Here is a 16778-nt window from a genome sequence, read left to right as displayed (position 1 = left end):
GTTTCTAGATTTCTTTCTACTGCTATGCAGTGTTCATACTTAACTCATCTTCTGAACAGATACAAAATGCTGTGGATGAAAGCAGCAATGTGATTCATTTTTATTCATTCATCTAGACAGTCGTTTTTTTTTTATTCTTTCTTGAGTAGCTCGGGTATTTTTTTGACTACCCCGTCCAGAAGTCCATTCCGTGCACAGATCACCTTGTGTGATCAGTACTTCACTTCTTAATGTATCTTTTTAAAGCTGAAAAGCCCAAGTTTCTTTGCCTTTCTTCAGTCTTTCCTTATGACTCAGACTTAACACTATGGATCAATTTTGGGGTGTTCCTGCATACTGTTTCCAGTACCTGAATGTCTTGGGGACCAGAGCTGGAGACAGTACTCAAAGTATGGTCTGATTGGCACTATACAGTTTGCACATGACTTCATCTGACTTGTGCTCTGCTATTTTGGTTATATAGGTCAGCACTCTATTTACTTTGTTGATTGTGACTCTGCATTGGTTGGACATAGTGTCAAGTCTCCTAAGACTGGTAGGTCTTTTTCAACTTAATCATAGGCTATTTCAACACCGTTTGGAGTACATGTGTCACTGATGTCAAATCAGTTGCTGATAACATTTGTGATCTTGAGCTGTGAAGCCATTAGTTATTGCTGATTATATTTGATTGATTTGAAGTTGCCCATTTAAAAATAGCTTTCCTTTACTTGCACACCTCCCTTGCATACTCATCTTGTGGAACACGCTGTTTTCCTTGATTTATTGACATGGTGTTACCAGTATATTCTTAGTATTAGTTATATTCTTCTGCACAAAAGATGTCTGACAAGAACAGTTGATTGTTCAGGTCTCTGTCTTGCACACTATCAAGCTTTTCATTCTCAGATGTTCTTAACACATAGGGTTATGTCACTGTCTCTTTCTGTCCACCATCTTTTCTGGCACTTAATGGATGTTGCATTCATGACCATATCCTGGATTAAGTATCATTTAATAATCTCACTACATTAAGGTCTCCTGATGCAATAGAAGCCTTTAATTCTGGAGTTTTTTTTTCTCTCCAATACTTCCAAGCAGTTGTTTCTGCACATCTTTATTGTAGATTTTCCTTCCTTTAGCCTCCAGTATCTGCTTGTTTGATATGAGGTTTGCAGAAAATAGTGTTATTGTATTTGCATCCATCTGTTCTTGGGGGGTTGGAATGGATGAACGAGGATTAAAGAAACTGGGGGTGAGGCCAAACGGCCCATCTGTTTAACTGTTTTGTTTGCCTCGCAGTGATTATTGCAGTCTTTCAAACCAATCTGATTTAGAAGCCCTTAATTCAGTGAGGAGAATAATAAATTTTATCATAAAACAAGTCCATTCTTCCTAGGGGAGGAAGAAACAAAGGACTGCAAGTGTTGGAAATTTGAAGAAAACGAATGTTGGAAATGCCTAGGTCAGGCAGCAATGTGGAGAAGGTTGCCATTTCAGATTAGTAATCCTTCATTAGAACTGACCGTTTAAGGGATGAACAGCATTTTAGGCAAGTTCAGAGCCAGGGAAAAGAACAGAAGGGAGAACCTGTGAGAGTAGAAAAGTCATTAAATAATTAAACCTAAGACAATATCATTTTTGACTAACAACATTCTCACATACTTTCAGGAGTTAACCATTACTTTGTCTATATTTTGTTATGTTGTAGGCTGAATGAAGGGGAGCATGAAGCAACGGTAGATGATGGGCCACATGAAATGACTCTGGATGAATGGAAGGCACTTCAGGAACAGACACGCTCCAAAAAGGAATTCAACATCCGCAAACCAGACTCCAGTGTTTTGTCAAAGGCAGTTGTGATCCATAAGTCTAAATATGAAGGGGATGTAAGTGAATTGGATTGTAAAACTGTATCAACAACTGTTGATGTTTATCAAATCATGCAAAGTTTGAAGTCATTGAGCTTAGATTGTAGCTTTGTCAGTGATGTGGTGCTAGGTAGCTATCTGGTCTGCTCATCCTTGACCTTGACCTCCTTTTAAAGTTTGTTGAGTGCTGAATGGAGGCTGCAATATCTCTACAATAGGTAAAGAGAAACCAATGTAAGTAGTTCAGCTTGGTCAGCAAATTGTTTCACTCACTACATTCTCCCAGCAGACCAAGGAGTCCTGGAAATCCAAAGACTGGAGATGAATTGGAAGTTACCAATTTATATTCTTTTTAAAATTATAACCCTTTCTCCTCTCATTAGTCAATATGCCTGTCATGTCAGTGATTACAAACTTTGTTGCTCCTGTATTAGGAACAGAAAGAAGAATCTGATGAGGAAGATCACCATTACTTTAGACGATCAGCAAATGACATCACTTCCAAATTAGACATTAACTTCGGTAGTCTTACACGCCCTGGTCGAGGACGTGGTGGTGCCAGAGGCCGTGGAAGAGCCAAGCGAATTGCTGAAACCAGGCCAGAAGTGCCAGCTGTGGATATGGTAAAGGTGGTCTTTACTTTTTTGGAGTGGGGCATTCAGGAGTGTGCATTAGAGGAAAGGAGGAAAAAAGGTTTTGCATGTGACAGTGTGATGTGATCAAGTAAGGAGAGTAGAATAGCTATCTCTCTTTCCTTACTCATTTGATCTTAACAAAGGATATGTGTGTCAATTCAGTGAATGTTTATATGTTGTGATTATAAAAGAGACAAACTGATACTTTCCTTCTCTGTCTAATAAGAAATGACAACTTTTGTTTGTACTTAGCTTGGTAAAAGAAAAAATACACACTGACTTTCATACACATACAAATTGATTAAAGTAGGAAGATAGATTAACTAATTTAATATCCAGTAAAGGCAAAAGGTATTCAGCTTTGAAGGTTGGAGACTTCGATGACTTTAGGCTGAATTTGGTCATCATTCTGGACTGACTGTCAAGGCAGTTTAATGATCTAGATAATCTGTTTTTCTAGTTACAGCAACTGATAGGTTGAGTTCATGAGAAACGTCTGTGCCTGCAGCACGTGGATAGTCGAAATATATTTGTCAGATTTCAAAAGAGGGAATACACTCAGTCGTTCTTCTGTACCTTATTTACTGATGCAGGTGTTTACCTACACAAAGGGTAGCTGACTTGTCACATGATCCTCCAACTGTTCTGTGACCCAAATATGGTCATGGCTAGTGGATTCTAGTTGCCTGGTTTACATTAGTGGTTTGCATCTCTGCAAGTTCCTTTCACAACCAGAGTCCCATTGTCCAAGTGATGAAGGGCTTTTGCCCAAAGCTCCTTGGATGCTGCCTGAACTGCTGTGCTCTTCCAGCACCACTAATCCAGAATCTGGTTTCCAGCATCTGCAGTCATTGTTTTTACCTCGTCCAAGTGATTAAGCCTAATGACATTCCCTCCCTCTCCTCCCCACACTCCCGCATTCCTACTTCGCCAAAGTACTTGTTCCTGGTGAGGTTTTGCAGACAGGTTGTCTCCATTTTAATGGTTTTGGACTGTAAAAGGTATGGTTATGCAAGTTCACTTTGGGATTTCTGTTCATGTATTGTGATTAATCCAAATCTTAAGGAGATCTTGCACAGAATGACAAAGAAATTATATAATGGAATCAGGCCATTTGTTCCTACTAGCCCATGTGGAAAGTGAAATTAACATGAACAATGATTCTCAATTCATTTACCCAATGTCTTTCCTTAAACTACTCATTCAAATATGTGTGCATGTTAACACTATCTCTGCTTCAATAAATAATGGTACTGTTCCATGACTTTTAAAAATTAATTTACTGGATTTGGACATTGCTGGCATTTATTACCTATCTCACTGCCCATGTGAAAGTGATGTGTGACATTCTTGAAATGCTGTGGTGCATGTGGCACGATATGGTAGAATGAATGATCCTTTGTAATTAAGGATCCTTCTAGGAAGTAGCAAGATAAAATTTCAAATTTCCTTTGAGGGAGAGCAACTCCCATCTGAAACCATTATCCAGAATTACGAGAAGGGCAGTTACAGAAGTGTGAAGGAAGAGTTGTCAAAGTGGGTTTGAGAAAAGTCAGTGATTGAGCAGTGATAGGTACTTAAGTAGATACTTCATAATACTCAACAAAAATGTTTCCACTCAAAAGAAGGAACTCTGTGAGAAGCATGAACAATCTACGATTAACAAGGATAGCCAAGGAGTATAGCCAATCAAAAACTAAGGTATTCAGTGATGGAAATTAGTGCTAGGCCAGAAGTTTGGGAATTTTTTAGCTATGGATGATTAAAGAGCTAATAAAAAAATGGAAATATTCAAAATTTGCAGCAAGAACTTTCTATGGGAATGCAACATGAATAGCCAAAATGAGTGAAACCCTTGGAGAATGCAGCTGTAGAATAAGTAACAGGGAAATGGCACATAATTGAAACCAGTTTTTTGCATTGGGCTTCACGATAGATGACTTATCCATTAACAACGGGATGTTTAATAAGCAAGGTGCCAACAGAGGGAAGAACCCTGTATCAGGAAGGACAAACCATTTGACAAACTAACAGGGCTAAAGTTGCCAGGACATAATGTTCTGTATCCAGCGGTTTTAAAGAAAGCATCAGCAGGAATATTAGATTCATTTGTTGAAATATTCCAGAACTCTCTGAATTCAGGAGGGTTCCAGCAGATTGGAAGACAGCTAAAGTGATGCCCTGTTGAAGAAGGAGAGAAAATCCAGAAAACTATAAGCCAGTTAGTCGAACACTGTTTTGGGAAGTTGCTAGGAGTTAATTACTTTTATGAAAGAACAAAAGATATTTATAAAAGCTTAATGGAATCAAACACAGTCAACATGATTTTGTGTAAGGGAAGTAATATTTGACAAATTTGCTAGAGTTCTCTGAGGATGTAACAAGCAAAGTTGATAGAGGAATCCATGTTCAATCCATTGATGTACACCGTGAACAGAAGTGATTCCAGAATCAAACCTTGTGGGATACCACTGCCACAAGAAACAGCCTTCATCTTGTGATTTTAGTGGGTGGAGGGGGACAGTCATGATCACGTTACCTAGCTTAGATAGTTGACAATTTATTGTAATTTTGAGTTTGAGAAGCACCAGTTTAGATACGGGATATTATAATGCAAACAAAGGAAATATCTGACTTGTGACAGATGAGAATGCTATACCAATCCCAGAACCATTCTGTAGAATGGAGGAGTAGAGGCAGCACACTCCCAAAGTTCAGTGGTCCTATGTATTCTTATAGTAGTATTTGGTGGTCTCATTATTCCTCAGGGGGAGCTTCCAGTCTTCTCCCAAGATGATCGTTGGCTTACCTCTGGATCATCTTGTCACTTCCTCCCCTCTTGTTACTGTTAATATACCTTTATTTTGGGGCTAGCCATCAATGCTATGCTAATCACCTGTCTAATCCCTTTTGGTCAGTGGCCATGAGTCAGCTACTCGAGTAGCTGTTTTGCACACCACTTCAGGTATGGTCTGACCAAGAACCTGTACTATTGGAGCAAGACATCCCTGCTGTTGTACTTAAATCTCTTTGCTATGAAGACCAATAAACCATTTGGTGCCTTTTTCACCTGCTGCACTTATATGCTTGTTTTCAATGATTTAGTGTACAGGGATACTCAAGTCTCCTTGCACCACCCCCTTTCCAAATCTATTGCCATACAAAGTGAATAACCTCACATTTAACCATATACCTTCTCTGCCATGCATTTGCTGAGTCATTCTAAGTCACACAAGCAATTCTGCATCCTTCTTAGAGCTCCCCTTCCCAACCAACTTTGTGTCATCTGCAAATTTGGAGATATAACATTTAATTCCCTCCTATGATTTAGTACCATATATTGTGAATTGCTGGGGTCCAACACTGAATTTCTGTAGTAGCCCAGTAATCACTGTTTACTACTTGAAAAGGATCTGTTTATTTCTACTGTTTCCTGTCTGCAAACCAGTTCTGACTCCCACTATACATTACCCTCATCTGCTTTAATTTTGCATGCTTATCTTCTATGTGAGAGCTTATCAAATGCCTTCTGAAAGACTAAGTAAACCACATACTGCCTCTCCCTTATATACAATTTGTTATATCCTCAAATTCCAGTAGATTTATTGTGATTTCCCTTTCCTAAATCCACGCTAACTTGTGTCTGAGTGCTCTGCTGTTAAATCTTCTATAATGGACTTCAGCATTTTGCCCACTGCTATACCTTCTGTCTACCTTTTTTTTTAAAATAGATGTATTATGTTTAACTACTCTCCAATCCATGGGAAATGTTCAAGTCTATAGAATCTTGAAAGATGACCACTATTATCTGGACTAATGTGGCCCTGGGAATATTTTGGCCTCTTATCCCATCAATTTCCCCAATATCATATTCTTACTGGTTTCCTTCGTTCTTCCCTCACTAGACCCTTTCCCCAACTTTTTGTTAAGACATAACAAAAATATATTTAATTGCTATTTTGTCAGCCATCTTTGTTTCCCATTCTAACTTGTTCTGTTTCTGTCTGTAAGGGACTTACATTTGTCTTCACCAATCTTTTCTTTTTCACATACCTTGAGTTTTTTACAACCAGTTTGTATGTTCCTCAAAGCTTATTTTTGTATTCCATTTCCACTCTTAATGGAGAGTGTGGTGCTGGAAAAGCACAGCAGGTCAGGCAGCATCCGAGGAGCAGGAGAATCAATGTTTCAGGCATAAGCCCTTCAACAGGAATGCCCAAATCGTCGATTCTCCTGCTTCTTGGATGCTGCCTGACCTGCTGTGCTTTTCCAACGCCACGCTCTCGACTCTGATCTCCAGCATCTGTGATCTTTACTTTCTCCCACTCTCTTAATCCCTTTGTTCCCCCTTTGCTGAAATCTAAATTGCTGTGAATCAGAGTCTGCTGCTAATTGAAATATCCTTTCTTTGGATCTAACACTCCCTAGTTTCCCATGCTAGACAAGGTCAAAACTATCTTTCCTGTTTATTCCTGTCTGGCACAAAAATAAACAATTGTTGCAGTTGTTCCTTTGCAAAATGTAAAGGTAATTTTGTCTTTCTTTAGACACGGGTAAGTGCTCCCAATCCTGATGACCCAGAGGACTTCCCAGCTCTTGCTTGAAGCAACATTGAAATTTGGTAACTGGCATCAGTCTTGAAGAAAATAAGTTTTGGCACATCAGAAAGAGAGGCTTTTTGCTTCAGTGCGCAATACTGACTACAAGGAGTGGCAGTTGGCTCTCAACTACTGAATTTGGACTTTGCTGTTCACGACTGACTGTGAATAGACTTCACTCAATGCGTGTGGGTGAAAGATGGCATTTCTCCTGAGTTTTCAGCACCTCCCTTTGTGCTTACTTTGTGTGATATTGGCAAATGTCTTAAACTGCTGAAGAGAGGTATATTTGATGTTTAAAAAATGCTATATATTAAAAATATTGAATTGTTTGCTTGATTTGTAATGGTTTCCTGAAAAAGCACACGGGTAAGAGAATGCAGCCTATATTCTGACAAAGATGGTCTATCATTTGGTTATCTGTAAATTTTGAAGTATTGCAGGCATGTTATGGAAATGGTGTATTTGGTGCCTATTCAGCAGAAGCAGCTGCAATTGCAATTTTGAAGCCATGTTAAACATTGCATAAGTCCTTGAACTTGAAAAGTTGCTTATTAGACCACAAATTCAAAAAAAAAATCCTTTTCCCCTAGTGTCAGTTTTTGGAAGCCAAGTGTTAAAATTTGTGAAGTTTGAACTAACTTATGTAAAGGGGAAACACTGCATAATTTGCCTTTTTGGTAAATGATTGTGAAAACTTGATAGAATAAATGCAGATTTGTTGCAAGTTAGTTCTTTTTATCTTCATGTTGCTATACATGGAGCTGAATTCAATATTATTAATGTTTACATTATGGAAGCAGTGAGGGATTGTCATGTAGCACTTTAAGTACAGCAGAGTTACATTACCAAGTATTAGACACACACTATGAAAACATTCAGGGGTTTGTTTTTATAAATGATTACTCCATTGTATGACTGAGTAAAATCATTTACTGGTGCATCTGCTAATTGCTGGTTTGAGTTGTCTTCCCAAAATGCTGAAAGCCAATTGTTACTTTGATACTTAAATTGCAGAGAATGACCCATTTGGCTAAATGAATACACATGTCCTTTGACAGAGGCTGTTAGTCTGTCAGAAGCTCTGATTTCTGACAAAATGGTAATATTCCCCTTTTTAATCTCTGGTCCTGATGTTGGTTGCCTTTTCTAGAATGGCTGAGGACTTTACAGGGTAGTAATAGTTCCAAAAAGCTGTCTTTTCTCTCTCTCTCTCTCTTCTCCCCACACCCACCCCACCCCAAGAAAACCTTAAATTTATCAGCTTGAGTCCAGGGTCTCTTCGGTTAATTGCATTTGTTTTTAACTATTGATGAGCTTCCATGTTTGTGGCAGTGCTACAGGAAGAAAACGTGGTGGGTGTTCAGTGAGTGGACTTGTTTAACAAAAACTCATCAAAAACCTAAAACAACAGGAGGCGGACCATTTTTAATCCTCCAGCAAATGGTCTGTCAAATGGCACAGCATGCTCATCTGATAGTGCTTTAATTCAATATTCTGCCTGACTCTCCAGCTCAAGAATCCAATATTAATATCTGGTAGTCTTTTAGACATTTTCTAATCAACCTGTTGAAATATTAGATATCCTTGCTGCAGGCAAGACTTGAACCAAAGGCTCCTGGCTCAGCGTAAGGATGCTATGATGCATCCATGCTATGCAAAACAGGCCCTAAACTAGCTTTATACACATTGGTCAATATTGACCAAACTGTAGGCTTATCTTGTAAATAACTTCAAGTAGTTGAGATAGTACCACTGAGTTGCTCGTTGGTGACACTTAAATTTTTACTTGCTCCAGAAGATAGAGCTCTAAGTTTCACAGAATCTTCAGTAATAAAAGATTCCAATCTGAACTCTACAATGGGGTGTTTCTAGGGGGAAGGGAGATGTAGAAATTAGAGTCAACGTTGACAGGTCTAGTAAATTAAAGCCTAGTTAACTTAACAGTCAGGCTCATTTAAGTTTGGACCAACAATTTTCTCCACCTTATTATTGTGACTTGGTGATATTTTTGGCCAGAGGTTCCATGGTCAAGTCTCTCCCTTCCCTTTTGAGGTGTGTCATAACATGCTTGTACAGGTTAATTTATTAATCTACTTCAGATGGGATACATCAAGTATGATGTGCTTTTTTTTACATTGCAGTGTGCCAAAGAGATGTATGTATTGCTACAATTTAGAGATGCTGGTATTGGACTGGGGTATATAAAGTTAAGTCATAAAACCAGTTTATAGTCCAACAGGTTTTTGGAAGCACTAGCTTTGAGTGCTGCTCCTTAATCAGGTGGACAACCACCTGATGAAGGAGCAGTGCTGTGAAAGCTAGTGCTTCCAATTAAACCTTTCCATTTGCAGTAAACAGATTCTAAATTGTCACAATCTTAGGTCAGTTGTTACATTTTAAAATGATGAATTTTAAATACTTAGTTTGTGTAAAGGTTTTGTTTTTAAGAAAGTAGGGCTATTGAGACAAATGATGGGGTGCTTCCATTGAACCAGTTAGTGTATCTCCCATTTTCAGTTCGAAAGTGGCATTAAAGATATCACAGAATTTCTCATCTTAAAATGAATGCAAATACATAAAATGTTATGTTTATTTCCTGTCAAAAGGTTTATATACTGCATACATTTCTGTACAAAATAAGTTGCTCAACTCTGGCTTTGCAATGCAATTAATTAACATTAAACCAGAGAAAAGATTAATTCCATAGTTAAAAATACCTTTCACCCAAATTAAAAAATGTACACCAGTTATACTGGAGCAGATTCCAGTCAAGACTAAACAGAAGCAAATGCAAATAATTCAACCAGAATTTTAAAAATCTGATTCCTAACATTGTGCAGTACTGTATTGCTTTAACATGAATATACAAAGTTCTGTAACAAGTTAAAAAGTTTCTTACAGTACTGTTCCAGACAAAGTGCACACATCCAATCCACAGCACTAACTGTAGCTAAAAATCCACTCTCAAAGACATTCACTGCAAAAACTGAAAATACAACTTGTTCATGCATATAAAAATATTACCCTTCACCCAAATTTGGGTCAGATTTTTATAATCTTTCCAATAGATTAACAGCACTCTTACTGTTCCAAATCAACTCTACCACACAACAGGTAGAACATTTGTCTAATTACAAGGTCACTTGGCTTTTAAATTTCCTTAAACAATATTTGAAGAAAATTAATAACCATTTAAGAAAACGAATTATTAGTATGTTTATTTTACATGAAGTAATCTTAGTAACAGCTCTCAATACATATTCTCATTAAATGAAAAGTTGTGACTTTAAAGTTTTAGGATTTTGTTTGCTACGGATAGTGTCTAGTGTAGGACAACACTTTTGCTTGGGGTATTTTGCATTCTCATTGATAACATTGCAGGGTTTTTTTTCCAAATGCATAGATGGTGGCTGTTTTTAAAGCATTTAACAGAAATAGCAAACTATTTCAACCAATGAGAATAGACATAGATATCTATCTTTAGAATTGAAGGAGGCACCATCTGAATACATAATTCACAAAAAATGATTAAAATTGCAACTTTAAAGTTGAAAGTTTGATTCAGTATAAACTTCAATGTCAAAACTTTCTTCAATAATCTAGTTCCTTCATGATCATTATCTGGAAAATAAAATGGCATGAAGTTTTCACTTCATACCACATTTTGTGTTGTACTTTCTACTTTGGCTATAAGATGGTGTTTAAAGGCTTGGTTTCTGCTTCACAGCTCAGGTACAATGCATTATGCAACAGGACAGTAAACACTTGCATTAAAACTTTCTTAATGTTCTTTACAGTTTCTTTAGTACATCAGGTTGCAAAGATCCATTATTACCATTACTTGTTATGTTATGGACAGGAAGTTCTCAAGGTGGAATGGCAGGGGAGTTCAAGGTCAGGACTGTCATTTTGCAGAATTCTTCTGGTGATGCGAAGGTGCTGCTCTGGAATAAATTCCTAGTTCAGTATGAGAAAATCTTGTTCTCCAGCTTCCTCAACAAATGTTCAAGGTATCACTTCAAAGTGTGAATGTTAACGGAGCAATGGTACTTTAGTGCTAATAGTAGAGTGACTTTAAAAACAGATATAATAAATTAGTGCATAATAAAAAACAATAGTTAGGGTGCATTTTATACAGAATCAGTTCATTCAAGAAATTAACCCAGGCACCACTAAATGGGGGGGGAATAATATGGGTGAAATCAAATCAAAAACATTTATGGTAGTTCTTATCAACCTTTTCACCCAATGATAGATAAAGTGAAATGAAAGGTTTAATGTGACGTATCCTTTAGTCAAGTGGATTCATTGCTTAGTTTTAGCCATGCCAATTGAGAGGGGTACATTACCTTGACAAACCAAAACCAATTTAATTTCTGCATTTCAAACCTTTAAGTACTTAATCTCAAAATTAACTTTCAGCAAGTTGCGATCTAAACCAGCAACTGAATTACATCTGTTTTCATATTTACAAAATAAAGTGGTGCAAAAGTATATTTTAAACATTTGATTCCACTTTGTCTCCATCCTTCAGGGAAGCTTAAAAATGTAATGCCTTTCAATATTATTCTAAAAGTTGACACTAGAGGTAAAACTAGGGAATAAAACAAAGACCGAAGCAATGTGTACTTGCACCTCTAAAATTTAATGAAACAGGTCAAAAGAAATCAATATTTTCCAGTACAAACATTTCTTATGAAGTTACACAGATATACTTGTTGAATATGTAGGCTAGTTGTTGGATTTCACAATTTTGCCTTAAATGCAGAAAACATGAATGCTCTTAACAAAACCTTCATGCACAAGAATATTTAGATGATTTTATAAATTTGTTGTTAAAATATTTACATTTTCTGAAAATTATGGAAAAGTTTGTACTAGAGTGGGGGCATTAAATGTAAAGACCTGGGCATGGTCACTTTACATGGAAGGTTGTGTTTATTGTGAAAGCAATGATCATGCACACACAAGAACAAAATGTCAGCCAACTGATATCACCAACCCTGTTTGCATAACTGCCATTTTGTTATTTAGACAAGGAAGTGGATCATTCCTTCAATACTGGAGGAAAGGAACAGACAGTAGATGCAGCCTACTGCATCTACTAGGAGGGGCCCTACCGAGGCAGTGGCGAGGCCTGGGTGAATAAAGAGGAGTGATGGAGGTGACTACCTACCATATGGAGAGGAAGATTCTCTGTCAGCCCCAGCTGCCACATCCATCTTACCCCAAGTCTGGTTGCACATGTGCTACAGCACATGTGCAAGCAGACACTTCGTGCAGCCCATTGCAGCCAGCTGATGTCAAGCTGCACGAAGTGTCTGTGCCATTTTAGCATTACAATCATTTTGAATGTGGCACATCATTTAAACAGATGTAAGCAGGACACCTTTTCAAAATGTTAAAAATTAAAAAAAAGTGTTAAGGAGAAATAGACTTGACAAAAAAGTATTTACTGGATTACAGCAGAGGACCTAGTTGGAGAGATCAGCTGGAATAGCAGAAAAAGATTAGGGAAACAACTTGAAATATCTCCAAACAAGCAAGCAGGGACTTATAGAGCAGGAGATTGAATACTCAAGAACCCATTATCTGTTTTAAAAATAAAATCAGGACTGGGAAATTATATAGTTAACTAGTTTAATTAATAATATTTCAGTATGAAAACCAGACATTCAGGTAGCAATATTGACATTCTAATATTATTCTAGTTGATTTGTGGTGATATATAATGAATGTGAGGAATGAACATATTTTGCAAAATTTCCTTCAGCAGATTGTTCTTGGCCCTAAGCTCGTAGCATTTCTGGATGTGGTATTGAGAAATCATACAATCCCTACAGTGTGGAAACAGGCCATTTGGCCCAACAAATCCACACTGACCCTCTGAAGTGTATCCCACTCCTACTCTATACTCTACACTCTACATTTACCCCTGACTAATGCATCTAACCTACACTTCCCTGAACACTATGGGCAATTTAGCATAGCTAATCCACTGAGCCTGCACATCTTTGAACTGTGGGGAGGAGGAAACCCACACGTACACAGGTAGAATGTGCAAACTCCACAGATAGTCCCCCCAGGCTGGAATCAAACCCGGGTCCCTGACACAGACAGCAGTGCTAACCACTGAGCCATCCTGCTGCCCCAATGAGGTGGACCAAATGGGCTAGGGGAAACAGTTGGTTAAGAATTTACTGTATCAGAAGTTTTAAATTAGCAATGGCAAACTGCAAGAACTTCTAACTTCCTAGATGACTAATTTCTTCTTAATCCACTGAAATCTACCTACAGTAAAATGGAATTGAAGATGAAATCATAACAAAATGATCTTGAGAGAAGTTCTGGGTAGAGGTGAAATACATCAAGCGCGAAAGAACCAAAGCCACTGCTCCTTGAAAGAGGATAGAGAGCATGACAAACCCTTTTTTGTTTCGTTTTATGATGTATGTCAAGTTAATTTTTTAGGCGAGAACCTGGCTAATAATAAATTGAGAGAAGTAAAGAAGAAAATACAACTAGTAAAGAGTCAGTCTAAAAATATGGCAGATAACAAAGAGAACATAAAAATCATGTAACACAAAGATCAAATGGATAGTAAAAGGTAGAGTGGGGCCTAATGGAGACGAAATGGATGATAGATGCTTGGAGGTTTTTGGACAACGCTAAAATATTTGAGTACTTTGCATCGGTGCTAACAACCGGAAGCGGCAGGGACAGGCCACTATAAATGCCGGAGGAAACACCACAGAAGCGCTTCACAGGAGGCTCCCAAGCACTGAGGATGTCACCTAGACAGGGGACGAAACGTTTGCAACAAAAATTTCCAGCTCTGCAAACAGAACCACAACAACGAGCACCCGAGCTACAAATCTTCACCCAAACTTTGAACAAAATATCAGTTGAAGCAGAGATAAAGAATAAAGTGAAAATTGATGGAAAGATATTCTGGAAAAACTGGCTATTATAACTGATCAGGTTTGTAAGATATGTTTTGCATTGCTTATTAAACATAAGTTTAATAGTCATGTGACTATTCCAAACTGACTTTATAACTAGCTTTGCTGAGCTAGCTGCTTCACAAGTTACTTTCACATATAGGAGTTAACAGCATGGACAGCTGTGACAAACAAGACTTGCCAAGTCCAAATGGTTGGAGCAGAAGGAAAATGCGGAGAGCAAAACAATAGCAGTTGGTGTGTTGAACAGCACAAACAGGCTGTAGTTTATGAGCAGAAGGCCTACCATAACCTTCCAATCTTGCCAACATATGGGGGAATTGTCAGAGGATTAGAAAGTACCAATGTGCTGATCTTATTCATGAAAGAATGCTAGGATAGTCATACTAACTACAGACCAGTCACTTTAACATCAGTGGTTGGTAACATTTTAGAAACAATAAATTGGGGAAAAATAAACAGGCACATGCAAAGCTTTTAGTTAATTAAAAATCGCCAATACAGGTCTGTAAATGTCACATCACGCTTGAGTAATCCAAATGAATTTTCCAAAGTACTAACTGAGAAGGATATTGAAGGGAATTTAATGGATGTTGTCTAAATGCTTTGTACGAAAGCATTTGACAAAGGCTGGTTATCAAAACTGAGGCCTGTGCCATAATGTCAGCTTAATGGAGCAGTTATATCTAGAGCACAGTAATTCTAATCGACAATTTACAAAATATGGTTTTCATGTTCTGCATCCCTACCAAACCCATGCAGACCTTTTTGTCTATCTTAATATTTCAGTGCTTTCATGATTTGATGTTAGTTCAAAGAACTGAGTGAAGGAAAGCAGCTATATTTCCAATCAGGATGATGGGCAGCTTGGAGGGCAACTTGCAGTTGGTGCTGTTCCTATATATCTGTTGACCGTCCCAAGTGTTAGGGGTCAGAAGTTTGGAAGTTGTGACAAAAAAACTTAGTTTTAGTGCATCTTGTACGTGGGACATACTGCTGCCAGTGTGTTTCAGTGGTAAAGGGAGTGTGTGCAGAACAGGGTGAATGGGATGCTATTCTTTAGGGAGTCAGGTGATGAGTTAACTTGCTTCAGAATTCCTAGCCACTGACCTGCTCTTGTAGCTGCAATATTTATATCGTTGATCCAGTTCGGTTTCTGATCAATGGTAGCCTTCGGGACATTTTTGTTTAATGTTTGTTCACAGGATGTGTGTGCTATTGCCAAGGCCATTAATTTTTACCATCCCCAATTGGCCTGGAGAAGGTGGTATTGAACTGCCATATTATATTGCAGTCCTTGATGCGTAGGAACACTTGTTGGCAAGAGTTTAATTTTGAACCAGATGGTAGGGAATTCAGGGACAGTAATTCCATTGAATATCAGTGATCTGTCTGATTCTCTGCAGTTTTTAGTAGGTGAGAGAGAGCAGGTCATAAAAAAATGCATTAGGAGAGTAGGATAAAAGTAGAAGCCTGGAGAGATAATAGGAGAATGGTGGAGAACTGCAATATAGCACGTGTACTACAGCTGCAGGAAGAGAGCATAAACACTGAAGGCAGAAAAGTTCACTGCTTAGTGTATACATTTAAATTAAACCACAAAGAAGAATATATTTGAGCTTGAATGTATTCTCCAAATAATTTACAATAATGAACGAGTGTAATAATATACTGCTGGCTTTTTTCTATACAGGAATTGCCACAGTATACAGTATCCATTTCCTTCTTTCCAACAATATTAAAAAAGTATTTCATTGTGATAGTACTTGACAACATTGCTTTCACTCTTCGATATAAAATAGACCAAAAAACCAACCTGTTACAGTCATATTTTTAAAAACAAATATGCTTAGTTTTATCCAGGTTCCTACATTGCCAATATAAGCAGATAATCGAGAATCCACTTCATATTTCATGATATCAGCTAATAGTTTTAAAACTAATATTAATTTTTCACTTATACTAAATCTATTATTCCCTTGGACAATATAAAAGTATATTAAGATGCTTTTTAAAAAATATACCCACAGAAATTCTCTTTACCTCAGATTATTGTTTGCAGCCATGGATCTGGTTGTCCGCTTGCTCGTAGGGCTTAGACCAGGAACAGCACATGGATTTGAAGGCTTGCAACTCTGTGTGCTAGACTGCAGTATTATTCTATATTTGCATGTAGTTAAATTGGAACAGAAATAAAGTAAGTATTTAAAAAGGCCACCAAATTAGCAATTTGCTTCAGTTAAACCGACCTGATCATTTTTACAGTTCATGCCTGACAGTGAAACAGTTATGTTGCTTATAATTTGCTGTTACTTGTGGGTTTGATAAAAAGATTCAACTTGTATTTCTCAGTTTAATAATAATAGGGACACATTGAATGCAATTATGAATCACAACGTAATCTGATGTGAAATTAAGTGATTATTAAACACAGCAGACCAATGCAGATGTTCAAAACATTTTAAGGATATCTTAATTACATACTCAGGTGAGAACACACCATCTACATGTTTATCTCCAAGGCATGCACTGTCCTGACTTGGAACTATATTAACTATTTTGTCATTTTGTATATGTTTTAGGATTTATTGGCAACCGAACATACACTTCCCTCAGTTCCTCTTTATAGTTTGCATGCTTCTGGTACTAAAATGAAATGACTTATCAGGAAGCTTTGCCCCTCTTCCTCCTCTCACCTTTTATGAATAGTACTGACCATGTTGGAAAAAA

General features: G+C 37.6%; 2 protein-coding genes across 5 annotated transcripts in view; one reads left to right on the top strand and one right to left on the bottom strand.

Moving 5' to 3' along the window:
- The window catches only part of LOC122561639 (intracellular hyaluronan-binding protein 4), a 55708-nt gene extending 47898 nt beyond the window's left edge, over positions 1-7810 (top strand). For both annotated transcript variants that reach the window (XM_043713591.2, XM_043713599.2), the window contains 3 exons: positions 1691-1868; positions 2285-2473; positions 7033-7810. In XM_043713591.2, coding sequence (XP_043569526.2) covers positions 1691-1868; positions 2285-2473; positions 7033-7089 — 424 coding nt within the window. In that variant the 3' untranslated portion in view covers positions 7090-7810. The remainder of the gene's footprint in view (positions 1-1690; positions 1869-2284; positions 2474-7032) is intronic.
- Positions 7811-9535: 1725 nt separating this feature from the next.
- Positions 9536-16778, bottom strand: part of LOC122561627 (dual specificity protein phosphatase CDC14A-like) — a 101827-nt gene continuing 94584 nt past the window's right edge. For 2 of the 3 annotated variants that reach the window (XM_043713557.2, XM_043713565.2), the window contains exons 14-15: positions 16092-16208; positions 9536-11158 (exon numbers count right to left, since the gene is read on the bottom strand). In XM_043713557.2, coding sequence (XP_043569492.1) covers positions 11119-11158; positions 16092-16208 — 157 coding nt within the window. In that variant the 3' untranslated portion in view covers positions 9536-11118. Of the gene's footprint in view, positions 11159-16091; positions 16209-16778 lie in introns of those variants that run through there. The other variant, XR_006315064.2, reaches the window with a different exon arrangement.

Source organism: Chiloscyllium plagiosum, unplaced genomic scaffold (assembly GCF_037043375.1).
Source record: "Chiloscyllium plagiosum isolate Xiang-an unplaced genomic scaffold, Cpla_swu_hap1 HiC_scaffold_2, whole genome shotgun sequence".
NCBI lineage: Eukaryota > Metazoa > Chordata > Chondrichthyes > Orectolobiformes > Hemiscylliidae > Chiloscyllium > Chiloscyllium plagiosum.
Note: the sequence above shows the minus strand (reverse complement) of the source record. Positions and strands in the feature narration are given on the sequence as shown.